This window comes from Numida meleagris, chromosome 3, assembly GCF_002078875.1.
Source record: "Numida meleagris isolate 19003 breed g44 Domestic line chromosome 3, NumMel1.0, whole genome shotgun sequence".
In the NCBI taxonomy this organism is placed as follows: Eukaryota; Metazoa; Chordata; class Aves; order Galliformes; family Numididae; genus Numida; species Numida meleagris.
The window spans coordinates 13,395,409-13,423,345 of NC_034411.1; the positions used below are offsets into that span (position 1 = coordinate 13,395,409).

The 27,937-nt window shown below is 41.4% G+C and overlaps 2 protein-coding genes and 1 long non-coding RNA gene across 11 annotated transcripts in view; 2 read left to right on the top strand and 1 right to left on the bottom strand.

The window, feature by feature from the left end:
- Positions 799-11,735, top strand: LOC110395543. The gene is made up of 3 exons (XR_002436446.1): positions 799-877; positions 1,234-1,432; positions 11,031-11,735. It is a non-coding gene; the product is annotated as an uncharacterized LOC110395543 (long non-coding RNA).
- ANKEF1 (ankyrin repeat and EF-hand domain containing 1) lies at positions 7,662-25,162 on the bottom strand. 7 transcript variants are annotated; one of them, XM_021390077.1, is made up of 11 exons: positions 25,016-25,162; positions 22,703-22,822; positions 21,421-21,807; positions 20,772-20,971; positions 19,039-19,188; positions 18,258-18,381; positions 16,622-17,444; positions 13,526-13,752; positions 12,230-12,411; positions 10,909-11,052; positions 8,222-9,881 (listed from the first exon to the last, which is right to left on the bottom strand). In XM_021390077.1, the coding sequence occupies exons 3-11, from the start codon at positions 21,764-21,766 to the stop codon at positions 9,756-9,758; spliced, it is 2,322 nt and encodes a 773-aa protein (XP_021245752.1). In that variant the 5' UTR covers positions 21,767-21,807; positions 22,703-22,822; positions 25,016-25,162; the 3' UTR covers positions 8,222-9,755. The 7 variants fall into 7 exon arrangements, with proteins under 7 accessions (XP_021245756.1, XP_021245759.1, XP_021245752.1 ...); XM_021390079.1 differs by having other exon boundaries at positions 25,088-25,151; XM_021390082.1 differs by lacking the exon at positions 22,703-22,822 and adding an exon at positions 24,716-24,850 and having other exon boundaries at positions 25,016-25,149.
- Positions 25,240-27,937, top strand: part of PAK5 (p21 (RAC1) activated kinase 5) — a 169,984-nt gene continuing 167,286 nt past the window's right edge. For 2 of the 3 annotated variants that reach the window (XM_021390086.1, XM_021390085.1), the window contains exons 1-2: positions 25,240-25,462; positions 25,944-26,018. The gene's annotated coding sequence lies outside the window, so the exon portion shown is untranslated. The remainder of the gene's footprint in view (positions 25,463-25,943; positions 26,019-27,937) is intronic. The other variant, XM_021390087.1, reaches the window with a different exon arrangement.

Sequence of the window (27,937 nt, forward strand, 5' to 3'; positions counted from 1 at the left end):
TCACAAGCAATTGTTTGTCTTCCCTGACTGGATGAGCATGCAAACAGAGTCAAGTAAATGCAACTAGCCAAACACTGCAGATTTTTTTTTTTATTTTATTTTTTTTTTTTTTTGGTGAATACTATTAGTGGAAATTCTGTTAAAAGGAAACTTTGCAGATGACATTTCCTTTNATTTCCTTTCTTTTTTTTTTTTTTTTTCCTTTTTTTAATTAAAAAAATTACCTTTCTGGAGCTCAAAGGAAATGGTCACTTTTAAAGGTTTTGATGACAAGTTTCATAAAAATGTTATCAGGAAGAAAATATTCCACCATTTTCCCAGTGCTCCCTAAGCAGGCCTCACTGTGAATGCTCTAGACTCATTTTAAAATTAGTTCCTGTAAACAAAGCAACACACATCTCTGGAATTCATTTTTGCTGAATGTTGTTTTGTATTCTGGAAAAGTTCCCTCCCCCAGCTGCTCACAGAAAGCAAACCACACGAGGTTTTCAGCCTGGCCTCAACTCCTTTGTTTAAAATACATATATATATATGCAAAGCAGCATTTCAAAAGCTGCTGATGCCTTTCAGTATACAGAAAGAGACTTGACAGGCAAAGGTGGGTATTCCTTGTTAACTGAGAACCTAAGAGCTCTTTAACCAGCATGGCCTTCAGGGGCATAGAGTGACTTCAAGAAACCATGAAACTCTCAGGCTGGTAGGAGAAGAGCACAGTGGTTTGCAATTACCCAGCCCAGTCAGAGGCAGCTGGGAGAGGAGGGCTGAGCACCTCCATAAATGAGGTGCCCTCAGCTGGGGGTAGGAGGAGGTGGATGGAGTGAAGGTTAAGCAGCATTGGGTTGGGGGATGGTGAAGCAGTGTTTCTGGGTGGATTAAGGTATTGTGAAATGAGGATTAAGAGGAGGGGTTGGGTAAAAGTGACCATAAAGTGCTTTCTTATTTATTTCTTTTAGTAATGGGTGTATTTGATCTCTTTCTTTTTTCTGAAGTGGATGTCAGCTCATTCTTTCCCATCAGATAGTAACTGCTGGCAGAAGCATTCAGAATTAATGGGCAATCTGAAGTTGCTTTTGATTTATGTGTTTCTGGTCCTCTTTCTGTAGAGATTGCACAGCTCACCAGCAGTTCCTTGTAGTGCACTGGGTTTCTGCCTCTTTCAGTTGCCTAGAAGGATCTTATTATACAAAATCACCAGGTTTCTATTCTCATAATTTGTTGCTCATTTTTCTACAGCTCTTCTGTCTCTTCCTTTTGGGGCACCTGAGCTCCATTTCTGCTGTAAGCAACGTGTCTGAGGCTGCAGTAGTTGGGCAGGTGGAGCAGCACCATCATGTCTGATTTCCTTGGAAGCCTTGTGCTACAGGGCAAGAGCTGTCAGGTTGTACAAGCGCTGGTGGTCATAGGAGAGACAGCTTCGTCACCCACCCTTCCAGTAAGATTGCATTGCTTTTTCTAGTATTTCACATTTCTTGGTTCTTCTTATATTTCTAAAGGGTCTCTAAGGCTTATAATGGCAGTGCATCATGACTAAGCCCTGTCTCTGCTGAGTTCATATTGAGAGAATACAAGGGGAGCCCTTGCTTGGAGATAAGGAAAACCCTTCTCCAGCCCTTCGAAGCCTATTCAGTTCTTTTTCTTAAAACTCTTCCCTGTTCTGTTATTACAAATAAGACGTTCCCCAGAGCTATGGCAAGGGACTTGTAGCAATAGTAAGGCTAAATTAAATTTCCTGGAGTTCAAACTCAAACAATTCATAATGTGGGCTATTCAAGAGCCATTCAAATGTCTTAAGCCATAACCGTATTTATTATTTCTTCTGTGTTTACACCAGCTCAAGAATTCAACTTTTTGTACTGCCTGTTCTTTATTAGCGTAAGAGAATAGATTGCTGTGACTGGAACAATATTTTTGTTGTTATTTGCTTTCCCCAAAACAACTGTGAATAGTAAATGTATTAAAAATGAGAAGCAGGATGAAAACCATTTGCATACATTTTGATTCATAAATATGTATTTAATGGCACATAGGGTAAATAGTAAAAATTACTTGTGTTGGATGTAAGAAACCTGTAAAATAACCTGAGGACCAGGTGAGAGGCCTTCTTGTCAAATGTATCTTGTTTTATGGCCATTACAGATTCTATGCTAATATCACCATCCCAAAGTGATGGTTTATACTGTTTGCTTGGGCAACACAATGACAGACTTAGATTCTTAACAGTAATGGCAGAGGGAAGCTGGCAAAACTATGGTGTGGCTTAGACGAGTCTCGGGGAAGAGGAACTACACAAAGGGACAGACATACTGTGCATGCTTGTATTTTAGCAGTAGGTGTGGAAATGTGTGCATCTGGGTGGGGGGGGACTGTAGATGAAAAGGAGAGTTAGAAGTGCATGAAGCCAGCTACCTCCATGTGTGGGAAGGGAAGCATATATGCTGTTAGGTGTCACAAAACTTCAAGCTAGGCTTGAAGAAGTTCATAATCTGCTGAGGTCTCATCTATCGCATATGTGCTGGTGCACAATTGTTATCATCTCCTATAGTACTGGATAAGTTTTGGAGCTGTTACTGATCACTGAGTCTTCCCAAGTAAATAAGAACCTCTGAAAATCTCTGATGTTAAAGTATTGTGTTTTTTCTCATGCAAATGTGTGCCTATGGTATCTACAACACCAGTACCCAGCCCTATGTAGTGCAATGGAATGGCAAGTGAAGCTCTTACTTTAGTGGTAGCTGGCCTGTGGGTTTGAAATAGTCCTTGAAGATTCAGAAGTGTCTTGAACATTAAATGTGAATTGCACAGTGACTAAGGCTACATTACAGCCTGAGTATGAACCAAAACTGTTGTACAAAGCATCTAGCCTTAAGTTGCACAGATGTGCAGAGTTTTCCTTTAAGTGTTGCTGCCCTCTGTCTGCTTAATTTTTCTGCACTGGTTTTCCCCTTCAATTTCTCGCTTGTGCTGCGTATATCAAGACACTTATTCAATCTGTTTGAACTCCCACCTGAAAGTTTCCTTCTTCTCAATACTTTCTTACACAGCTGATTGAACTTTCTAGAAGAATCCCTCACTTGGAGTGTGGTGCTTTACTCTCTGCTCCCAAGGTCTATCTCTAGCACTTGGTACCCTTTAAAACTGCCCATGAAGCCACCACTCAGCTTTTCTGTGATCAGTCTACTAGCACTGAGTCTTTTGCTCCCCTCTCTGCTCATCATTCAATAATCTTCCTTCTGCGGATGCCAGTTCTAAGCTCTGCAGCTTCATCTCTTGGGCTCCCCTTGTGATATTTGTTTTTTGCATCTCTAAGAACTTGCTGCTGTTGCTGCTTTAGGCAGCGCTCTCCTACTCCCCTTCTGGTGTGCAAAGGGGGAATCTGAACACATACTCATTGCCATGCTTGAGTATGACCACCATGAAAGATGACTTTTTTTTTTTTCAACTCCAGCTGAACCCCTCTGCTTGTTCTTCTGATATCTGCCTTTCAATCAGTGTGATATTGTTCACCAAATGGGAAAACCTATAGCTTAGCTTTGTGAACTAGATGCAAATGATCTGATTTGTGTCTTGGTCCATATCTAGGTTTCCTGAGGCTTACTGTTAATTGCACTGCCTACTGAGGAAGCTTGGGTGACTTTCAAGTGACTTATGGAGCAATGGTGTATGTTGCTTATGTTCTCACAAGGGAAAACTGAGATGAACAGCTGGAGAGAAAAGTCATTCCTGGACAGCAAAATTGAATGTGCTCTCACTTTATTAGATCTGGGTGCCGCAGGCTGAGCAGCAAGCTGGATAAAGACAGAGGGCACTATTTGGCCCCCACAACTTGTAAGAGTGCAGTTGGTGTTCTGGGCTGCATCAAAAAGGGCCAGCAGGGTGAGGGAAGTAATTGCATCCCTCTGCTCTGCCCTTGTGAGGCCCCACCTGGAGTGCTGTAGCCAGGCCTGGGGCCTCCAGTGCAAGAATGACATAGAGCTGTTGTGTGGGTCCAGAGGAAGCCATGAAGATGATCAGAGGGCTGAAGCACCTCTCCTCTGAAGACAGGCTGAGGGAGCTGGGCTTCTTCAGTCTGGAGAAGGCTCTGGGGAGGTCTCATTGCAGCCATCCAGTACTTGAAGGGAGCCTATAAGCGGGGGGCAGCAACTTTTTGTGTGGTCCAATAGTGATAGGACAAGAGAGAATGGCTTTAAAAGAGGGAAGATTTAGGTTAGCTGTTACACAGAAATTATGTACTCAGAGGGCAGTGAGGCCCTGGCACTGCTGTCCAGAGCTGTGGGTGCCCCATCCCTGGAAGTGATTGAAGCCGGGTTGGATGGGCCCTGTGCAGCCTGAGCTGGTGGGGAGCAGCCCTGCCCATGGCTGGGTGACTGGTTCCAGGTTTCAGCTTTCATGTGGTGTAAATTTTGATGCTTGGTGTCATTGATCATTTTGGCTAAAGAAAAAAATGTCTTGCAGAGACCATGAAACAAAAGCCAATACTTCTGTTTAAAAAAAAAAAAAAATCAGGAGTGGAAAATAAGGATCAAACTCCCAATCCATACTTGTATTTTTGCAGAATCTAATTTGAATTTGCTGTTTGCCAGTGTGTCCAGAATGAGGTGTCTCCCTATGTAGGCTGTGTCAGAACAAAATGTGTGTTTCCAGGCTTCCTCTTTCATGCAGCTCCTAAGTTTGAGGACCAAAAAGATATTCTTGAGCCTGTTTGACCACTCTACACTCTACAGTGTTCATGGAAACTTTACACCTGTGCTGAAATGTCCCAAGTCATACAACTTACCTAGCTCTAGACTGAATCAAACTTCTGAAATTTGTTTCCTTAGGTAGACATGGTCATCTTGGGGTGGTAGGGCTAAAGCACTAATAAAACTCATGTTCAGACTATTGCGAAATACATGGCTCTTGCTAAACTTGGTTTCTTTTCTACTCTCCTTGTAAGGTCAGACTGACAGAAATGTGGCCAGTATGCTTCAATGTGTGCATCTGCTTCTTGCTCAATACCTTCCCAACAGTTATCCCATTTTGCTTGATATGCACACATGCTGCATTCATGACATAGAGCTTTCAATGACTTTCTGTGTGACTTAAGATGCAAGTATAGTTGGGAGTTGTTTTTGTTTGGTCTTATTTTGCCAAAAGCACACTGATGTTTAGTGTCTGACTTCTGTTGGAAATCTGAGAGCTTTGCTCTGTCTCAACCATTCTGCTGTCACCTTTCCATCTCAAAGCTCTTGACCAGTTTCAAAACAAACCGGAGTCCAAGCTTTTCTGCTGTTGCCCTGTGACTGGTTCAGAGAGGTTACAGTAGCACAGAAGAGATGCCAGAGAACACAGCCACTGGCTTTTGGCCTTAGGGTACTTGAATCAGGTGACTATTCATGCAAAAATGTTCTCTGAACACTGGAATTCTTTAATGGTGTTCTGACATCTAACACCCAGTCATGTTGGTGTTAAGGGCTTATTGTGTTTAGTTCTCTGAAAATGCCACATGGCATTTCTGTGTTTGTTTTACACAGTGAAAAATGTCACTGCCTCTTCCTCCTGGAAACAAATACAGAGTAGGCTCAGGTATGTAAATTGTGACTCCAGTTACTGTTTGGTACCAGCAGCAGACAGCGCTGTGGCTGCCCAGTTGATATGCTCTTTATTTTAGGCCTTTTAATGTTTGTTTTAACATTGAGCTCCACAACAGCTGGAGGAAAAAAAAAAAACCCTACCCAAACCGGCTGAAGAAAGCGATTGGAGGTAGGAGTAGAAATTCCTGACTTGGATTTCTATGTCATGTTCCTCTGGTATGTTTGGGAGTGCTTCCTAGATAAAGAAAAGCTGCTGCCTAATACCATGGGAGGAGCAGTAGGCAGCTCTAGCTCTGGTAGGTCCAGTTGCTAGGAAGTGGCATAAGACAAACAAGTGCTTTGGGCAGGGAAGCCCTCTGTGACTTACAATGATTTCAAGCCCTCATTAACAGATGTATAATTGCTGAATTAGAACTCCTTCCTGTGCAGATTGTGGTAGATGTTTCTTCTCTTGCACAACGTGAACTGTCTCCACACCTGCATGCAGTGGTAGCTAACCTTGCACTGCACGTGGTGATACGCCTCTCACCTCTTCCATCACTGCCCACTGGGCTCTGTCAGAAAGCTGGTCCCAGAGTGCTGTGGCCAAGACAAGCAGTAGGAACCCTATGGGATAGTTATACTGATATATTCTGCTTTAACTGGGATGCTTGTTTCCAGCAGTGCAGATTTTTGGATTCCTAATATATGAACACTTTCAAAATAAATGGACAAGTCACTTTACCTATGAACATCTTTTGTTCACACGGTTTCTTAAATTTACTAAAAGCATAGCACCTGAAGACAAAATAAGCACAGCTTGTTCTTACTGTATCCCATATTGATTTACATGTGTGCCTTGCTGTCAGTGTGTAAAGGCAATGGGATGTTTTGTATCCAGTTCATTAAGATTTTTTTTTTGCATGAATTCCTGTTCCTTTAAATGTTTAGCTTATAATTGGTCTTTAGCATGTAAGTAGTTCACCTTGGTAGTCCAAGGGGACACTAATGAGTCTGCTCCAGATTGTGAGGTGCAAGCAGCAAGCCAAGGTCTGCCGGAACATGTGGGTTCACTACATCCTGGGATGGATATCTTCTAACAGGGCTGATCTCCTTCTGGGAAATACAGCATTGGACACAGAAGATGGGTGAATGCATGTGAATGTCTGCTTTTGTGTGTGTGTGTGTGTGCCTATCTTGTTGCTTTTCCTTCCAAAAAATTCCAGTATTTTTTTTAAATTGAAAATACCTGATGAAACACTGTATTATGCTCAGGAGAAAAATGAGTTGATGAACACTGACTGCCCCAGTTCATTGTGTAGAGGTCTGTCTAGGACTGCTTTACTTCCTGGGCCTGGTTATCTTGATGGCAAAGTGTACTTGCAGGCAAAGGATGTGCATCACCAGCCATCTCTGTGCTGTTTGCGTGGGCTGTTGCTGTACTATGACAGGGGGAGTCCCTAGAATTGCTCCTTCAAGCTAGAGCCATCCTATCCACTCCAGTCAGCGTGTACACAAATACTTGTGAGAGATTAAGTGGCAGCCTGCTTTGTAGAACAATAATGCAGGCCAAAAGAGAAGTAGTATTTTGTTCTACATTATGCTGTGAACAGGGAAGGCACAGCTCTTCCTCCCTTTCTTTCTGTGGGACAATATGTGAAGACTGAGAGTTTGCAGCTCCTGGCTGGGATGAAAAGGCACAAGGATGAGGCTTATAAGAATTTCTTGTGTGAGCTGAAAATGGCCCCTTCTCAGTGATTTTTCCTTCCAATAGCCCTTTCAGAGACTGCTCACCAGAAAGCTTAATTCTACGTCATTATTTCAGCTGATGCAGATGACACCTTCTGCTGGCTAGGTCAGCTTGTTCCCTTTAACTTCTCTTCCAACTACCTTAATGCTTACAATTACCTTAACAAACACAAGCGAGGTGAGGAGTGCCTCTGTAGTATATGTGTGGAGGAGTGCTGAGCAGGTGTATCTTAAGGGCGAGGAAGTCTTCTGATTAATCTCTGCCAAAAGCAGTACTACCTTATAAAACAAGCTAGGAGTTTGATTGTCCTTCTCGATTTATTTTGATGGCTATTGTTTAGTGAACTGACCTCACATCTCTCCTTCTTTAAAGATGCAATTTTATTCATCACTGTTTATGAGCATTCTGCTCTGCACTGCCTTCTAGGCCCAGCACTCACTGTTGTTTTTATTCACAACCATCTGCAGCCAAGTAGAAGTTTTGTGCTGACAGGCAAAGATAAGTTGATGTTAAGAATTCCAAGACAGCTGATGTGTTGAAATGGTATCTCACTTGCCTTTAAGGTTTTTCCTTTATATTGGACTATTAAAATGCTACACATATAGGGATATTTTTTCAAAGTAAGCAACTTGTCATAAATCAATCATACACAACAGTGTTTATCTGAATGATACATTCAGTAGTGATATTCAAAAATACGACTAGTACCTCACTAGACCCATCTACTTACTTTGTATTTGTCTTGGGTATCTACTAATTTTTAACAGTTGGATGTGCAGCTGGAGTTCAAAAGGATTTGCGGCATGTGATGTCACATGAGCAGTGGTGTCTTCAAGGACATAGTACAGTCTTTCCCCAGAAAGTTCTAACAAATGCATTTCTCTCCTCATACCTAGGCAAATTGAGGCATGGAAATGCTGTATTACATGCATGTCAACAATGGCAAAAATTGGTCTTTATTGCAAGTAATGACAAATCACAAGGAAATAACTTATTTTGAAGCTCAGACTCCAGACTTTAAGACTTGCAGTTTAAAAATAAGTGGAATAGAAATTTCCTAAATTAGCTGTGTTCTGGACCCAGGTGGCTTTTTGAGGTGTGTCAGCATCTGGTTTGATAGTATTCTTTTTTTTAATGCTGATCTTATTTGCCCGTGTCATTGTCTTTCTTTCTTAAGGGACACAAATACCACTGCACTGTATGATCATGGAGTGAACTGCATTGCTAGGAAACTTTCTGCATTATTAACTGAGGTCCTGAAACACAAGGGATTTTATCCCTTATGCATTATTTAACTAGACTCTTCTCACAAGCTATGTAAATATTTTTTTTAAGCTTCAAAGGATAATTGGGCAGAGGGTTCCACAGGATATTTACACATTGTACAGTCTTATTTAATGTGCTACTCTCCCATCTTTCGCATTTTTCAATATTCTGAATGTTCTTGTACTCTACAAAAGGATAGATGGGTTTTACTTCTTCACATTCTTTGCTTCTTTCAATATTTTTCATGGCATTCACTCCTGCTTCTTTGCTCTATAAGCTAAACATTCCCAGTGTTTTCAGCCTCTGCCTACTCAAGGCTTATCATCTGCTGTTGCCTTTTTGAAGCATCAAATCAAGTTTGCTTCTGTGCTCTTAACTATTTTGCAGATGTACTCAGGAAATGCTGCATCCCTCAGCAGATTCATCCTGGTCCTAAGATATAAATCTTGATATTATATGCTTCCTATAATGAACTTTCAGTACCTCTTCTTCATACTAAATTACAGTAGCCTGGTCAGCTTGTTTCTAAGACACCAATTTTTCCCTCCACATATAGCTTGTTTTAATGGCAGGACATCATCTGTTGGCTTCATTTGTTTGAGAAGGCAGGCACTGATGTGAATTAGTTACGGATGTAGCTCTTAGTACAAGAACTTACATTCACAAAATTTCTGAATGTTTTTCAAAGTTCAGGCCAGTTCCAAACTTACTGATAACAGCTTTGCAACAGTGCAGCTGGGGAATACATCTTCAGTGAGCAAGGTAGAAGGTTTGTGCACTCTTGCAAGTCTACAAGGTAGAACATGAAAGCAATATGCTCAGCAGTAGTAGTAACAACTATATCTTCTATGAAGGATTTTTATCTTGGGATGAAAAACAACCTGGTAAAACTATGTCTTTACAAAGAAAAAAGGTGTATGTTTCACAGCAGTGGCCATTCCATAAAGTACACTGAGCCAGCTCAGATGTTTACAATCACGAGGTTAAATCTTTTCCAATGCTAAATTCTTAACAAAAGATTGCTGTGTAAGCAACATCATGTATAGAGGAAACACTTGCTATATATTTTTTTTTACTGTAACTGTGATAAATTTACTAAGTACCACCTGATCCCTTTCTTACAGTGGAGGAGCCCTCTGATCTTTTTCCCCTCAAGCATGTGTTGAAGTAGCTTCTTTCAGCTGATGTGCTTATTCTGGAACATTCCTCTTAAAGGGACTCTCAAAGTTTTCTAAGTCTCCACCAAGAGTAGAGCGCTCCCAGAGCAATTCTTGCTTTCTTACTAGCTCCTTTGTTGCAGCATCAGGGGTCCAAATCTAGAAAATAAGAGTATTTGTAGTTAACCTAGGCATGACTTCTGTGACTGAAGCATTTAAAAAAAAAAAAAAAAGTACTATTAGCCAAACAGAGCCGTGCTGTAGCACTTGTTTTCTTCTGTGTCTTAGGATGAAAACTAGTGCAGAATTCTTGCAGATACCACAACAATTTATATATCTAAGCAGAGTGCTTTCTTATCACTTCTCATCTGAAATATGCTGAGGGTTTGGCTCAGGGCAAATAAGAAGGGAGGAAAGATGGCCCAAAGCTATTTCGGAATGACTGACTCAGGCCCAAGGTTCTCAGAGCAGAAAGCAGTAATTAACCATAGAGTCACTGGCAATGTAGTCTTATTCCCAAGACCACTGCAGAAAATAGCACAAGTTGGAGTTAGGGAGATGGTAAATAAACATGAAACAAAAAAAAAAAACAAACAACTTTTTGGTCATTAATGGTATTCTTTTCATTAAAAAGAAAATATATATTTATATTTTGATCCACCATTTCCTTTTCTCACTTATTTGTATGAAATAGTCCTAATGCAAAAACTATGCTTTTGGTATTTTAACTCTAGGGTGTAAATACTTAGTGGGCTGTATTTCAGTAACTAAAGGAGAAGGAGAGAGCAAACAAAATCTAGAACAAACCTACTGGAATCAGCTGTGACCCCCCCTCCCCCCACACATATAGCATCTTCACTAAAAGTGTAAACCTCTTCTCTTTTTTTTTTCTTTGGATTTTGTTGAAGTGTCAAGATTTCTAATAATCTATTCAGAAATGTATAATGAGAGGGGTCAGCTTCTGAAGACATGACTGGAATATGCAGCACTGGCTCCAAGCAGAAAGTTACAAGAAATGCTGTTTGCATTGCTACTGCATTTTGACGCTGGGTCAGTCCCTTTGCTGGTATGATTGGTCCAGTTTCAAGTAATTAGCAGTAACAAAACTCTACATACTGACTTCCAAAGAATGTGATTAATCTACCTTTGATGTAAAACTGTACTTATGGTTTGCTACTGTACATACTTTTCTGGGTTTGAATGCAATGTCATCTTTCTTAATAGCACCACTGCTTATCAGAGAGTTCAGATAAACAACGCTGTCCTTAAGGGAATGTGCTGGTTTCTCAGGATGGGATTTTTCTACAGGTGGCAGAGATGCATGTGATGGCTGGAAGAGAAGAGGTTAATCAGTTAAATATGTGACAACTGGAAGAAAAGCATACATCCTACATTTTCTGTTACTTGTTTTACCATCCATTCATGGAGAGAGTGTGTGTATTTTGTGAATCTACTCAGTATCATTTGTTTTTCATAAAGTTGTTTTTTTCTTTTTAATATCAAATTTGTGAGGGTAGCCCTTCAGAAAGGAGGAGATGACTCTCCTTTCTGGACTTGAAAGCATCAGCTGCCTTTTAAAACTCCCTAGACAATTGCCTTGTATTGCTGGCGTTCTGATCCTGTTCTGCGTGATGAATAACTAAGCACCTAAGGTTGTCATCCTCCCTTCTATCAAAGTCTCATGCTATCTCTCAGAAATTCAAAACATCTTCAGAGGGCATAAATAAGCACTTGGCTACTGTGACGAATTTGCTCCAACATCCAGGATGGAACTGATGAAGACTTCCAGCAACACAGATACAATTGCATTTTGTCTCTAAATAGCATCCCAGGTCTCATTAGCAAGTAGCACTGCTAAGTTAGAATGACCTCATCCACCGTAAAATAACCAGAATGTGATCACTGAGGCTGATGTCAGCATGGATAGTTCCGAAACAGCAAGGTGCTCCAGGAGGGTGCAGAAAATGCATTCAGAAGTACAACAACCAAACAAATCAGCGTGGATATAAAAAAAAATTAGGACTCAGCTCAGCAGTGGAAGAGGAAGGATAGTAGCCAAACTGGGGAATCAGAAGTCAACAAGCCTGATATCACTTCAGCTTGTTCAGTTAGCAGAGGAAAAAGACTCTTCTGGTGACTAGAAGGGCCAATCCTATCTTATCCCATGGAGAAGCACATGCTTCTTTTGAGTAATTATGGTTGCCAATGATTCAGTATTTGCAACATCATGGTTCTTCAGGAGATTGGATAGAAGAGGAAACACTACGTGCCCCATCAGTGGCAAAGGACAGAATTCTTAAGAGAAATTAGGGAAGGCATAAAATTCATATAAATTACGAAGTCACAGTTTTGACTGATGAAAAAGACCTGGCGAGAATATGTGCTGGTTTCTGAAAATGCTCCAACAAAGCTGCCTGCTTTACAGAGACTTGGATAGCACATAAATGAAAGAAGTAAGCACACTAATAACTATTAACAAATCAGTTCTTAAGGACCATTTCTCATACCTCTTTTTTCACAGCTTGTACTTCTCCAGGTGTCGGTGTAGAAGGCATCTTTGACTTCGCAGCCTTTCCTTTTTCTGCTCCTTTTTTCTCTGTAATCTTTGGTAAATTGTCCAGCTTATTTTGAAGCAGATCAATTATTCTATCATCTGCAAATACCTTAGCAATATCAAGAGCATTTTTTCCTGTATTTAAAAATGAACGCCAGTATAAGCCATAAAAATATATCTTGGCACTTGTTATTGCAATTGGATAATGGCGCTACAGTCTGCATAATTTAATTAGGCATCTGTTTTATCAGTCATTCAGTGTGCCAGCAACCTGCCTGCTGTTGGTGTGAGGGCTGGCAGTCATCAGTGCTGCTTGCAGAAATAAGGCCTTGCAGAAACGAGCCCTGAAACAAGACGTTGCCGGAATTCTTGGATGTGATTTCTTTCCTCTTAATGTCTTGACATTTGCAGCTTAATATACTGGTCTTTCAGGTTGTAACTTTGATCTTTGAGAGCGTTTAGCACTCGGAGATGGCAAACACATTATAAAAGTTGGAATTTAGACATTTTTGTACATATCTGCCCCTTTCAGTGGTTGCTCTGCAGCTGGCAAGGAGTTGAGGGAAAGTCCCATGGCACAAGGAATGAACCAATCGCCACCAACATGTATAAAGAGAATTTCATATGATAACAGAAATGTAGAATACACAGCACTTTTATAAGCAGCGTTGTCACCTTCTAGGAATGGAAGGCTCATATAGCAGTGTTGCTTCCTGCATTATAGCAAGGGCTTAAAATGTGATGCTAACAGTTTAAATTACTCTTAAAATGGAGAAGGTAATACTAATTGAAGGATCTGCTGCAAGGAGGTAACACTTGAGTATCAGTTCAGATTTGTTTTTCTCTTAAGTCACTTTTATTCTCATGGAGTTGTATTTACAACATAAGCAGCAAGAAAAATTTTAACTGGGGTTGCCTGTGCATACAAAATAATAATCAATTTAAATGAGTGGCAGAACACACACTGGCCAAAACCAAAACCTAATTTCCCATCAAACAGTATTAATACCTAGCCAGATTTTTTTTTTCCTTAAAGCCACTTAACTCTGAATATAGCTTGTGAGGAGCAACAGCTTTGTCAGGGATGTTTTCAGCCGCGGTCTTCGGGGGAGGGGAGGAGGAGTAGTACTTATTAATCATGCAGTTAATTGTGTTACTTTATTTTCTAGGATTCCATTCAGTTTTTATTCCTTATAAAACATGTATACCATTAAGTAAGGAGTCCTTTGGGGGAGATGTTGATACTTACCATTACTGTTTGTTGTCTGGACATCAGCACCTGCATTGATTAAAAAATGTACTATATCCAATCTACAGATCTCAATGGCTCTCATTAGCGGTGTTGCATTGCCTACTGCAGGTGCATCTACTGCTCCTCCAGCCTTTACCATCAGTTCAGCAATATCTAGGTGTCCATTATAGCAAGCATGATGGAGGGGAGTCCACATGAAATTGTCTGTTGCGTTCACATCAGCCCTACAAAAGAGTAAGAGGTGTTGTGGCAGATGAAGCCAGATACAGCTCTAAGTATAGTCAACCTTAACTGCGCACTGAATGACATATTCATGTAAATAAGTATTTTCACATTGCTACTGCTACTTTGAAACTGTTCTAGAATATGATATGTAGCATGCTGTAGTAATCTTAATTGTTAACATGTCCTGGCTAGTGATCATGTTCCTTTCTAAGTTGACATGGGGTCCTCTACAGGGGCATTCTCACAAATACAGAGAAAAATAAGTTTTCAAATTTAGTCCTTCCATAAAATGCTGATATTGCTTGTGCTCCAGCTTTACCAGGGATGGCCAAAGGCGGAAAGCTTCTGGGCCAAGAGCAGGTGCTCTAAAAGACATGGCAAAATTACTTACAGTCCAACTGAAAAATAAGTTAGAGAAGATCTATCACAGAAAATCTGAGGATTTAAAACTTTCCAGCTACTAGATCATTCTGCTTCCAGGTCAGTGGTGGCATGTTTTGGAGGGTGCAAGGACTAGTTTTGGGGTAACATTTGCAATATGCTGCTTTCAGATGAAACGTTGGTGAAAGTGTTATCTGCTTTTCAGTGATTGGCAGCCTTTGGAGATTTTCAAACAGGGGTATGGAAAACTGAGGATTGGGGAATAAAAGCCACTAGTGCCCCTTCGTGGCGTTAAAAGGCAAGAAATATGGTTTCCCCATATCTTTGGTCATAGACTGTTTGTGCCTAGATCTGTCTTCCACATATGCCATGTGTGGGTTCAGAAGGGCTCAAAACCTCATGAGAGGAATCCCCAAAAACTTGAATACAATTATTTATTTCTGCTGTGTTCAGGACTGCCTAGAGGTCCTGAATTGAATTGTCACTGTCTTGTTTACTTTAGGGACAAACAGCTGATGTCAGCCTGAAAGACATGGGAGGAGGGAGAAGGAAGCTAGCTGTCTGCTTCCCCAGATAGCTTTTTTGCTTCTCTGATATATGGTTAATATTTATCTCTAGATCAAAAGAATAGACTCATATATTCATCTTTTCTTGTTTGAATGTTAATGTTTTTCAGAATTCAGCCATTACTGAGATCTTATAGCAGTAAATTCTCCAGACCTACTGATCTTACCTTAGTTATCTCTCACTTGCTTAGCTATTATGATCTATTTGTATGCAGCTGTTATTTCCTCCATATCTCTCATTAAAATAGAGTTGCCATTATTCCACTTTCTATACTAATTCCCCATGCCTGTACTGCTCTTCTGAGGTTCCCGAATCCCTTTCACTAATTTCATTCCATCAGAAACAAAGGCAATGGGAATGACACAGCACTGACATAAAAATTCTTCAGCATTTCCTCATGATCAGAAATTGCTTTATTTCTGAGTCCTTCAGAAATAAGGTAGAAAGTAGATACCACCAATTTATGTTTAAACCTCAGTATTTTTTAAATGTTTTGTTTTCTATTTGTAACGCCATACTGAAAAGGTCATGTTGTAAAAGCTACTTAAACTCCCATGCCAAATTGTATCAATTTCAGATTTCAAAAGTAAAACCATTTTTTAAACTAAATTACTACCTTTCTAGGTCTGAATATGATGAGATGTGACTCCAGTGCTAGTGAAGTTTGATGAAAGCAATGGAAATGTATTTACTAGATTAACTTGATAACTCTTGCATCTTTATCTTTGGAAGCATACACATTTACACATACAGCATTACACATTTACATGCTGCAGGAATGTCAGTGTAATTACCAAGGTGCATACATTTGCATGTGCTTTTAAGTCTTTACAGGAACTAGAGCGATGACTAGAGCCACTCATCCTTGGAGATGAACATTAAAATAAATTCTAGCTATAGGCAGAGGAGAAAGCTAGTATAAATATCATTGTCTTTCAAAAATGTTCAATTAAACATTTATCAGAATGTAAGACTATAGCATTTTGCTCACACACACAAAAAAAGAGAGATTGTACTATTACACAGTTATGACTGAATTTCTCTTAAATTGCTTTAATTTTTAAGCTATTATTAAGATTTTTCCCAGGTATATCTGTAGGCTACAAAATTGCTGAAGCAATTCTGAAGTGGGAAACAGGCTAAATAGCAACATGCACTTCTGGTGTAAATCCTACTGCTTCAGCTGCTGAGGCTGCAGAGAAAAGTGATTCTTCGTAGGGCACATCCTCTCAGAACATTTGCATGCAAAGGCTCTGGCATGTAGAACAGGGACGTCCAGGACTGCCTTCACGGGTCACCTAGGTGTGTCTTGATGATTTCAGACAACCTACTTGTGTCAGATTTCCAAAAACTCATTCATCTAATTTTGGTAGTTCAGTTTTGAGGATCACAGAATCATAAGGGTTGTTAAGAGACCTCTGTAGATCACCTAGTCCAACTCCCCTGCTACAGCAGGTTCCCTAGAGTAGATTACACACGAGCATTTCCAGGCTGTTTTTTTTTAATATCTCCAGAGAAGGAAACTCCACAACCTCTCTGGGCAGCTTGTTCCAGTGCTCCATCACCCTCACTGTAAACAAGTCTGTCCTCATGTTTGTACAGTACTTACTGTGTTCCAGTTTGTGCCCAGATGCACTGTTCAAGACTGGTTTTGTAGGTACTCTGCCTCTAACTGAAATGTCAATAGTCCAGACACTAAAAAAATCAGAACTGGGTAACTTCTTAAGTGTTTTTATTTCCTCATTACCAAGACGTAAGAAAACAATAGACTAAACCCCTGCAACTCAGCATTTTACAGAATTAATTTTTATGCTAAACATTATGCAAGTGAAAAACAACTGTAGTCTGTAGCATCCAACTATTTACCGGAAATTTCTGCTCTCAAAATAGCAATTAAAAAATTCTCCAGAATTATCTTACCCCTTTTCCAGGAGATACTGCGCAACATCCATATTCCCACTTGTGCATGCCGCCATCAAAGGTGTTTTGTAATACTTATCTTTTATGTCTACTGGGACACCCTCCTCAAAAGCTTTCTGTAGAGATAGAATGTCTCCTGCTCTGACAAGGAAGTTAATATTCATGTACATTTTCCTTGGTTCATCTATGTACCAGGCACGATCATCATGCACGGGATGGGCGGATGGGTGGTCTTGGTTAACATGGTATCTATCAGCAATGCTCTGAACAGCCTCAATCATGTATACAGGGAAGCCATCTTCCCTAAGCAGGCATTCCCTCTTTGGAATAACACAAATTGGCATAGGGACAGCAATGCTCTTTTTGCCTCTTCGTTTCTTCCCTTTCTTTCCTTTCTTCCCTTTGGGTCCAAAGGATGTTATAAGACAGTTTTTCTGCAAGTACTTAAAGCCTTTAAAAAATTCTTCAGTGTTGATTCCTTCAGGATCAGATTTTTCGTGCAGTTCAGCAATAGTTTGTATTTGCTCAGTGTCCACAAAGGCACACCGCTTCTGAATAACTGATATGAAATCATCTTTGGCTACAGTTCCATCTCCTTGGTCGACAGCCTCAAACGCCTGGAGGAGGGCAGTCTGGTGCTCTAAGGACCAGTCGTATAGCCTCAGTGCCCAGAGCGGGTTGTTCTCCTTAGCTCCAGGCTTGGACTGATTCATAAAGTTCTTTTCAATTTTACGCAATTCCGTTGTTGCTGCTTTAAAGCCTCCTTCCTTGGCAACAGCTCTTGGAGTCTTAGCTAACAAGTTTGTCCATGTAGGATCACAGCCTAAAAATATGAACACATTTCCATTGATAATGTAGTGGAATTAATGATGACTAATAATATGAGAGACTTATAATATGCATGTAGCTAATTAGCACAGGTCTAAAACTTTCTACAGACTTAACTATAAATAGCAATAGTAAATAGAACTATATCAGTGACCCCAGGCTGGAAGGCTAACCACACATCCGTATCTGTTTCCCACAGGGAGATTCATCAGACAACCCATGCTCTACTTCTCTGCCCGTTACTGAGTACCTATTAAAAGGCAGAACCTCAGTGAGAATTTTACATTTTTTCCTTAAAGAAGCAAGCAAGTTTAAGAAGAAACTAAGATTAGAATGTCAGTCACTGTCCTTTATCCCAACCTTGCAATCTAGTGACAGACCACAAGCTAAGTGTTAGGATCGCAAGAATAGAACGTAGGATTTTGCATGATCCTGTTGAAAGAAAGCCTGAAATAATATGATCAGCTAATTTAGAAAATGACTGCAGCTTATCCATGGGTGCTGAGTTTTCCTTGTGACTACACTGAGATCAGGTTGTTTAATTGATCAGCAAGGCAAAAAGAAATTTTCCGTTGAAAGTATCAATACAAGTTATACAAATCCATGATGTTTCTGCTGGTTTATTTGAGAAATGTTTTTTATCTCATCTTAGATAAAAATAATATTAGCTTATGTTTGATACTTCTTAATGAGTATTACATTTGCCACATGATACTGAAGAGTTAAATCCTTCATAGATGCCCAAGTGAAATCTTTCTTCAAGCACAGATAAACTATGCAGTTGTAAAGTAACTTCTTTTTAATGTACCTCTTTGTCCTATAAACTTGCAGCAATTTGCAAATCCTCCCTCCGCAGCATAATGAAGAGGTGTGTTACCATTCATGGCAATCAGACCCAAGTCTCCATTATAAGCTGAAATAATCCTCAAGATCTAGAAAAATGAAGACAGTATCACCAACACAGAAGTCATCTGTGTTTCTTAGGGTGGGGGAAGTGTGAGAGTGATTTACAAATAAAATGCAGTGTCATATACTCCCAGTTTATACATTAAATATCCCTGCCATGCCCAGCTAATCAATGCACTCATAAAAGTTTATGTTCTCTATAGCGTGTGCTTTACTCAGGAAATAGAAACCCTATTCATTTGTAGATATCAAGGACAACAACCTTTGCTCCTGCCAGCCTGCTGAAGGCAACTATCTTACAGTAATGCTATATGCAAAATCATAGTATGCATAATTAAAACTACATAATTTTATGTACCTTAAAGGAAATACTTGGGAGACAGTAGGGAAGAAGCTGCCTACCCGCAGCTGTTTCTATCTGCCTTTCTTACAATGGTAAGATCTCATCCATGTTATACAACTGTGACGTGCTACGTGTTGAGGGAAACAAGTTCTCTAAATGAACTGTTCACACCAGACAGCCACAGCAGCACACACTCAGAGGTACCTTGGCAAAAAAAGGTTCTGTAATTCTGAGACTCTTGGCTACTGATTATTATGCTTTGATCGTCTGAGATACTGGACTCTAAAAACAAAACAAAACTAAAAACCCAAACAGCAATGTTTAACACTGTGAAAGTTACCTCAAAGAAGCCTCCTTTGGCTGCAAAATGTGCAGCATTGTGTCTCTCATTGTCAAATAGGTTAATATCACCTCCTCTCTCAAGTATACCACGCACCACCTCAAGAACACCTTCCCTTGCTGCTTCCATTACGGCTGTGCGACCTGTAACCTGCAAAGGTTACAGTAAAACCTTAGCAATAAAACAATTCAGAATTTGTATTGTATGCTAATTTAGGTTGCAAATGTCCTCTGACATAATATGATCTGATTGTTGCAAGGTAGCATAAAACTGAAAGACTTTTTAGATACTACTGAAAAAAGGAGACAAGTCTAGCAACTTCAAAGATGCTTGTGAGCAAACTACGGGAATCTAATCTTAATGCTGCTAATTAAGAGTAGTCAAATTCCAGTGACTCAAGAACATTAGTAACCAGAGTCACCTGAATAGTTACACAAAAGTCAATTCCTTGTTTGAGGGAATTCCTCTGTGTGTGTGTGTGTGTGTATGTTTTCTTGCGTGTATATAAGTTTAACAGAAAACACTAGCTTTATCACAAAAGTGCATAAGTAAACTGGCTGGAGGAATGCTACGGGGAAGACACAACAGCTGGGAAATGTCACTGATATTCTGTCTGTGAGGAAAAGTTCATGTACTAATACATTAGTACTGTGTCTTTTTTTTTTCCTTGATAATAGTGTATGTTTGTGATTATTTGTACATATTTTCTTTATATTGGCTGACTTTGTTAGGTTTGGTGACTGTCCCAAGAAAAAAGCACCTTTCAGATCAGGGATAGCCCCCTTTAACTTAATACCCCACAGCACTGCTTAGAACCTCTTACCTGTTGCTATACAGAGGGGCAAAGAGGAAAGAATGGTAGGAAGCAGACAGTCAGCTGTGGATTTCATTGCGCTGAACTGTGCCTTTTTCCCTATATCTTTCTCTGGGCCCAGCAAACCATTCCTATTATGTTACCAGGTGTATGCCCACCATATTAAAACAAAAATGCAAGTATCTCATCATATTGCAAGTATGCAGAGTCGAGGTGGTGGGCCAAATGTTGTTAACATAAAATGGTTTAGTATGACTACAAACTATGAAGGTATTACTGCAACGCTAGGACCAAAGCAAGAGTCATGGGTAGCTCTAAGGGGAAGCCTGATAATCCTGAAGGTCTTTTCCAACCTAAATGATTCTGTAGTTATATGGCTTGATCAATAGCACAGGGGTTCAGTCCTTAACGTAATTGTTCAATTTAGCAAGAAAACACACAAATTACTGAGATATATAGAAAAGAGACAAGAGTTTCTAATATCTCATTACTACTTCGATTCCTCTTCAGGTTTTTCATGCTGGAGTCACATTTTTAGTGAACATTACTTCAATCCAGAAAAGTTTGGGACATAGCCAGGCAAAATACAGATAAGCACTGCTCCACTGAAGTACAATGAACCTCAATTTTAAAGAGTTGGCCCGGTTATACTTCTTTATTTTTTTAAATATTTGCACTCTAATCTACAAAAATCTAACTCAAGATACTTGATCCAAGCAGAAGACTTAAATCTCTGCTCCTGCAAAAAGAAAAAAAAAAAAAAAAGGATGATAAAGAAGGGAATAGACACGCCCACAGAGTTGTGCACTTGTCACTGCTGTGTTATTTTAATGTGAGGATTTATGGTCATATACTGCAGTCATCTGGTAGCTATTCTGTACTCCTGTACATGCATTCTTAGGTACTGAAATATTCATACTGGGTCTCTTGCATTGGGATTTGCTCCTCTTTCCAATAAATTCAGACATATTTCTTTAATATTGTGAGCTTGCTCACAGGCTTGTAGAAATACAGGCTTCCCATCAGTAGTACAGTTGTTAATATCTGCACCGTAATCCAGAGCAATTTGAGTGCAGTGATAGTGGCGTCTTGTAGGTAAAATGCAGTAAAACAAAACACCTGCAAAGAAAAACAACAGTGATTATAGTGTAATGTCAAATGGCAAGAAAGGTTACTTACACTGTAAGTTTCACAACTGAACAGGCAAACTCCTTCAACCGAGACCCATTAACATCTCTTAGGGTATATAAATGCAAAAAAGGATTTTTAGTTTAGGGCTTTTGAACTCAGGGAGTAAACCAGAACTGAATATGTGACTGGTCACGGGAGGATGCACTGGAAGATTTAAGGGCCCAGACTGTTCAGGGAGGATGCACTGGAAGATTTAAGGGCCCAGACTGTTCAGGGAGAATAATTTTCATTTCTACCAAAGCTCTTATGGTCAGTATCTTCCGTTGAGCTTAAAGGATTAATCTCAGCCATGGTTCCTCTCTGCAGATTTAACATAATATATATAGCAAGTACATAACAGAGCAAGGGCTGGTCTAATGCGGTTCCTTTTTACTTACCTTTCCCTTCATTATCAACAATAGTCATGTCTGCTTTAGTTTTTGCTAGTAACTCCAAAACCAAGTTGTGGCCTAGCTCAGCTGCCTTCATTGCTGGAGTGCATCCCTTTTTGTCCTGAATGTCTGGATGAGCTCCCCGCTGTAGCAAGAAACTGCACATGTCAATGTCATTCTTAATGCAGGCCAAAGAAAGAGCACTAAGCCCATCCGTAGGCTCGGTGAAATTGATGAGGTTTGGGAATCCATTCTGGACCAGCTTTTCTATTTGCTTCTTGTCTTTCTGGTGAACACACTGGAGAAGTTTGTAGATCTGTAAGTTGCGAAGTCTGTTATCTACCGGTAACATTCTGGAATGAGAAAATATGGCTTCTTCCAAGGCAATAATTTCTGCATGGAACACAGAGATGAGACTACTTTTACATGCCAGAAATTAGAGGAATCAAACTATGTTCAAGGCATGGAAATAACTACTTATCTACTTTAACTTGGCAGAGCACAGGGTTTCAAGTGAATTTCTCTCATTTAGTATACACAACACACATAGAGACTACATGAACACAGCACCTTGCAAATTGCTTTTTCTCATCATCAAACTGTTCTAAAGAAGCCTAATTCAACATGAACATTAAGCTAAGAAACTGTAAGGAATTGTTATAATCTACAATTACTTGGAATCCCAATGAGAGGTTGATCATCTTGCATTTTAGTGCTGCAAATGGACATAAAAAAATCAGAAGACCCAGTTACAAGTTTTGCTAAAACACAAAATAGATACTGGCATCACTTTGTCTGAACCTGAATGCCTTCCTTTTTAGGTAACTGATGCACAAACTTTCTGTGGGCTGTGACATAAGAGGATAAAATGAATTTCTCTGTGGTAAATTCCTCACAGAAAAAAAAAGATGCAGACAGGGACACTGACATGGCAAAAGATTCCTCCCTGTAATGCAACAAATGCTTCTGGAGAAAAGTGTGGTGCAGGATTCCAGCTTCACATTTTCCTTGGTTATGATTATTTTTTTAAGCTTTTTGTCCTCTGGTATCTAGTCTCAGTGCTTGTGGATGGAGGGCCAAGCAAGGGTCAGGAACATTTCTGAAGCTTGCTTCAGTGAATAGGAAGCTTCCTATCAGCTTCAGCAAACCTTGGATCAACTTCTGCTCCAAAAATGACACTTACAGGACATACAACAGAAAATGTGGAAGTGCTGTGTCTCTTTAGGGAACTTTTTTTTTTTTTTTTTTTTGCAACAGAGATTGTAAATGGATCCATTTAGCAACTTGCCTGGCTACTGTTGAGTGTGGTTGAGGAGGTGAGTTTTAAGAGAGGTGAAGAAGGATGTGTAATTTCAACAGACTTTCTGAGGCACTACCTCCCATTCTGGAAAGGAAGCCTGAGAGAAAACTGCAAGAAAAATAGCATGAATTAAGGCTAAACACATTGGGAATGGGTAAAAGCAGAAATTTTTGTACCACTAGATGCACCATGTCAGTTGTTATTTCTGTAACTACTGCTTTCATTTCTTGAGAGATTTCAGGAGAGGAACGAGGAGAAGGGAAGGCAGGGCTGTACAGCGCTGGGAGCTGCCTTTTCTTGTCTATGGAGCACATTGTGAAGAAAATGTAAAATGTGGATGTTTTGCCAGAAAAATTGTCATTGCAACAGTCTTGACCAGGTCTATGCCATATTTTATTTCAGTGGCATTATTAATAGATGAGGCTAACTTTCTAAAGTATTGAAGTGGGCACTAAAATACACTGGCATTTTTTGTAGTGTAATCTGTCCAGAATAGGTTAGCTGCTCCCTCAGCTAGGTGGCTTTCTCTAGTTTCAGTGTGACATTGCTTAAAATGCTTTTTGTTTGTTTGTTTGTTTCTGGTAATTTTGTACAACCCTCACTCTGATCATATAGAAAATATTATCTCACATGATTAAAACATTAAGCAACATAACTCAAATCTGTCACCTGAATCATTACTATGTTATGCTTATGCCCTGAGAAAGGGAATAAATGCAGAGATTTGTTTCAGGAACAGGAAGGCTCTTATGCTGCTTTTGCCTCTGGAATTCAGGAAGAGAAGTGTTTTTTAAAATGTGCAGTTGGAGCATAGTTTTCTCATACTCTTCTTCTCTATTCCCCACTACCCTGCTGTAGTAAAGAACTTGGTTTCACTCTCAAAACAGGACCGATCCTTTCTTCCCACAGTATTTGCAAGCACTCAGAGAGCCCAGGCTGATCTTATTGTAGCCATTGTTAAGCAACCAAAACAGTACCCAGTTGCTTCTAGTTATCCTGCACAACAGGAGACTGTTTCCCAACCTCCAGGCTTCACCCCTGAAGGAGGGCTGTGCATAACAGCAGCTCTGGTCCATGTGTTCTGAAATGCCCCAGCTCTGCCTAAGCCCTGGCCAGTGTGGCTGGCTGGGAGCAGACAGGTGAGTGCCTTACTCCAAAGGCTATGGCACCCCAAGGGGCTCCGGGGCTCTTCTGCAGCCTGCTTCACTGGTCTGGGGGGGACAGGAGCATTCTCCCACGGCCAACCCAATCTGCAGCACTCCAAGGAAATCAATACTCATCTAGTGACGCTGTCTGGAGAACTGACAAGTCATTCTGTTCGAGTATTTTTCCAGTATTTCTTAGCACTTTCTGCACACGCCTGGATTTTACACAGCATTTTTTCAGGCGCTTGTTTAGGATTAACACTTAGCATCTCTTCCTTTCTCTCCCCCCCCCCCCCCCCCCAGCGCTACAAACTCTGAAGAAACTATGTTCCCCCTGAAAAGAGGTTAGCAGAGCTAAGGAGCACAGGAGCACTGTTGCAGTTGGTAAAAAATTGTTAGTAACATCCAATGAAGATAAAAATGGATATACTATTCAGTGCATATGAATTTGGATTTATTTTATGGATTATCCTTGTGTCTCGTAACAGCACTAGACCCAGAGCTTGCACAACCATCACAGGAACTGTCTGAAGTATACAAAACAAGCATTGCCCAGAATGCCATTTTATGGGCAGGATAACACACCTGCAAATCAAGTCTGAAACTGAAGCGTGCCTCACACGCTACTGCATTGCAAGCTGCAAGAAAGCACCTGCCCTCTCTGATGTTCATGTTGCTGCAGATGTGCTGCATGTGTTTGTTAGACGTTGCAGAGTATGGCTGAAAAGCAACAAGCCGTGCTGTATTCATGCCGTGCTCCTGTACACGTGTCCAGTGAGCATTTCAACTACACGACTGGGCATTGCTTTCATTGCCAGAACCTTTGCTTGCTCACGATGCGGGATTCACAGCACACCTTCGCTTACTGTGCATTCTCCTTTCTGCTCACAGGGCAGTGCGTTATGCTCCCATCCGAGTTCACTCCCAGTGCAGTGTGCTTCCTGCTGGCTGTGAGGTGCTTACCAGCGAGATCTCCTACCAGGTTTAAAGTCTGCTCCAAAGCATTAAGAACCAACAATTTCCATCAAAACCACCGTAACATTTTAACAGCGACAGTTAGTGTTTGTTTGCAGTATCTCTTAAAGGTGACGGGGTCAAGTTTTGTTAGAAATTTGTACAGTAAGGGAAACAAAGATGAGGGAATAGAAAATTCTACCCGGCGTCCGGTGGAGTCGGCGGGAAGCGAAGCAGCCTTCTGGGAGGGCATTGTAGCGGCGGGAATCCTCACCTGCTGCCGCACCGCGCTCCCCTCAGCGCCGCGTGCCGCCGCGGCCGCGCGCCGCCATCGCGCCGCCGCCTCCCTTAGCAACGGGCAACGCCGCGCGCCTCCCTTAGCAACGGCGGCGCGCGCTCGGAGCGGCGCGTGGCGGTTGCAGGGCCGCGGGCCGTGAGGCGGCCGGGTGAGGGACGGGAGGGCCGCGGCGGGGCCGCCCGCCAGCGCGTGCGGGAACCTAGGCGAGGGGATTCACCGAAATGGAGCGATGTGGAGAAACCAACGCGACTGCAAGTCCCCAGAGCGTTTGTGCGGCAGCGCGGTGTACGTCAGTCGTGTTGGGCTCGAATTGAAGCCTAACTGCTGGCAGACCTGATGGGAAGAAGAAACGTATGTATCCACAAGAAAAAACGCGCTAACAGGGAAAGGTGCGCGGTGTTGTTTAACAGAGCTGCAGCGGGAGCACCACTGCTGCTGGGTCCTTCCGAGACATCTGCGCTGCTTCTCCGTCCTCTGCCTTTAGTGCCTCTAGTGCCTTTAGTGCCTTTAGTGCCCAGGGAGCTGGTGTCTCCGTTGCGGGCGTGCTGCAGACATGTGGAGCCGTGGCACTGAGGGACGCGGTTAGTGGGCGTGGTGGGGGTGGGCTGCGGGTTGGACCTGATGATCTCTGTGGTCTTTTCTGGCCTTAATACCTCTATGATTCCGCCTGATTTTAGCCTTCAAGTGCCACTGGTCACCTGGCCCCGCATCCTGTTGCTGGGCCCGGCTGCGTGCCTAGCCAGGACAGGCTGTTGAGCTGTTTGCAGAAAAGCACTAGCGTTAGGAAGTTCAAGGTCAAACTCAATGTCTGATATGAAATACGTTTTGCCAGGGAAGTGGTGATACACAGCTGGATACGTGTCCAACAGAACACGAGGGCAGGCGATCTCAGGCACGAGACTGTGTGGTGAGTCACAGAAATAGATAGAAATACTTCATAACACAGAGTGTTTCATTATTTTCCTTGCAAGAAGTGCTACTTGCACAGTAGCTATTTCATGCTAGTATTTCATGCTCTGTAGCCTGAGTTGGCTGAATTATTAGTCTCGCACTTTGCTGCCTTGGTTGATCATTTTCTATGGAGAATATATTGTCTCTAGGCCCTATATGATGCAAGACCACAAATAGGTGCAGCAGTACTGTGTGGGGACAGTCTCACGGTAACATGGATGAATGCACTCTGTGCAGCCCATAGCAGAGAAGTTTTACCCACCATGTTAGCATCTGATAATGAGATAATCTGTAGTAAATTATCTCCTAACCAGGGCTATTCCAAAGAACATTTGTTACTGAAGAACATGTATGTTTCCCCCTTGTTTTACTCGCTCATAAACATTAACCTCAATCAGTCCTACAAGATATATGCCTCATCGTGATGGGTAAAGCTTCCATTACCAACGTGATCACTTTACAGCTCCAAAGCAGTCTAATTACATGTAAAGAGATTTCACTGCTGAACAGCTGCTTCAAAGCATTTGAAATATAAAGACTGTGAAGTTTTGTTTGGTACTAGGAGAAGGTGCCAGACTGACAGAGCCACACAGCCCCTGTACGGAGCAAGTGGAGTAATGTAGCTGTCATCCTCCATAGAACTTGCTGTCTTAGCATTGCGCTGGCATTTAACTGTCAGTGTGAAAGCACAAGGGCATATGGACACCCTGCAACTGGCCTCTGGAGGGAGGCTGCACTCTGCAAGGGCTCTTGTGCTTGCTGGCACTGGGGTCCTGCTGACACCAGCAGAGCTGGTCTTGCTGATAGCCTGACTAAAGCTGGAAGGCGTGCCTGGGAGCTGCATGGTTTTGACTTAAGCCTTTTACTGCACAAGTAATTATTACTGTTTCTCATCTCTCGAGATTCTGACACTACTGCAAAAGATATCTGCTGCATAGTGCATTATGCCCAAAGCTCATTCGGATTTGCCAGCATGACACAAACGTACACATTTAGCTAATTCGGAAGGTCGTCTGGGCTGTTATAGCCAGCTAAGAATTACACTGAAGGAGCATGCAGTCACACCAGGGCAGCAAACCAGGGTGTTAATATTGCTAAGTTCCATTAAAACTTCCAGCCTGGCCCATCACACTGCAGTGCGGTGCAGTGCCCACAAGGCACATGTGTAACTGATGCTGATGTGCACAGGCACAGTGACAGCAACTGTGGGGTGACAGCTCTGCTACCCACCAGAACAGCTTGTCATGGGAGCCTTTCTCAAACTGCACTGTTCAAGTTAGGCAACAAGTCTCATTCTGGAAAGAGCAATGGTTTTCTAGAGACGTTTCCTGGGCTCCCTTCTCTTTCCTTGATGACATTGTGTGAAGCTATTAATACTACTCAGATCAATGCACAACTTACTAAACTTTTGATTTAGCTTATTTTTTTCTCTTCATGCACTTTCTATAATCACTTACTGTCAGAAATAATGCTTGTTCACTCTGCTGATTAATATGTGCTCTTAGAAATAAGCCCTTGCATAGAAGAGAAAGACCATGAAATAACTGATGGAAGTGCTTAGTAAGAAAGCTCTGCAGTAACTGGGTAAGCAGGAGGCATTCCTCACCCAACAGTGGCAAAGTAACAAAAGGGACATTGGAGCAGCCTAGAAGTTGCCCACTTCCCAACACGTGCTCCCCAGGTACAGCATGCCAGGAGGAGGGCTGGGATTCTACAGTCAGGTGAGATTTCCAGTGACTATTAGGCGGGTAGGAGATTGAGTGGAGTGGATTACTCTGGACATCCTCAGTCCTTGTCACAGACTTAGTTGGCGGTATTTGTTCACTAAAAGCTTCCGTTATTAATCCTGAAGGTCCAATGCCCCATAAGACCTGC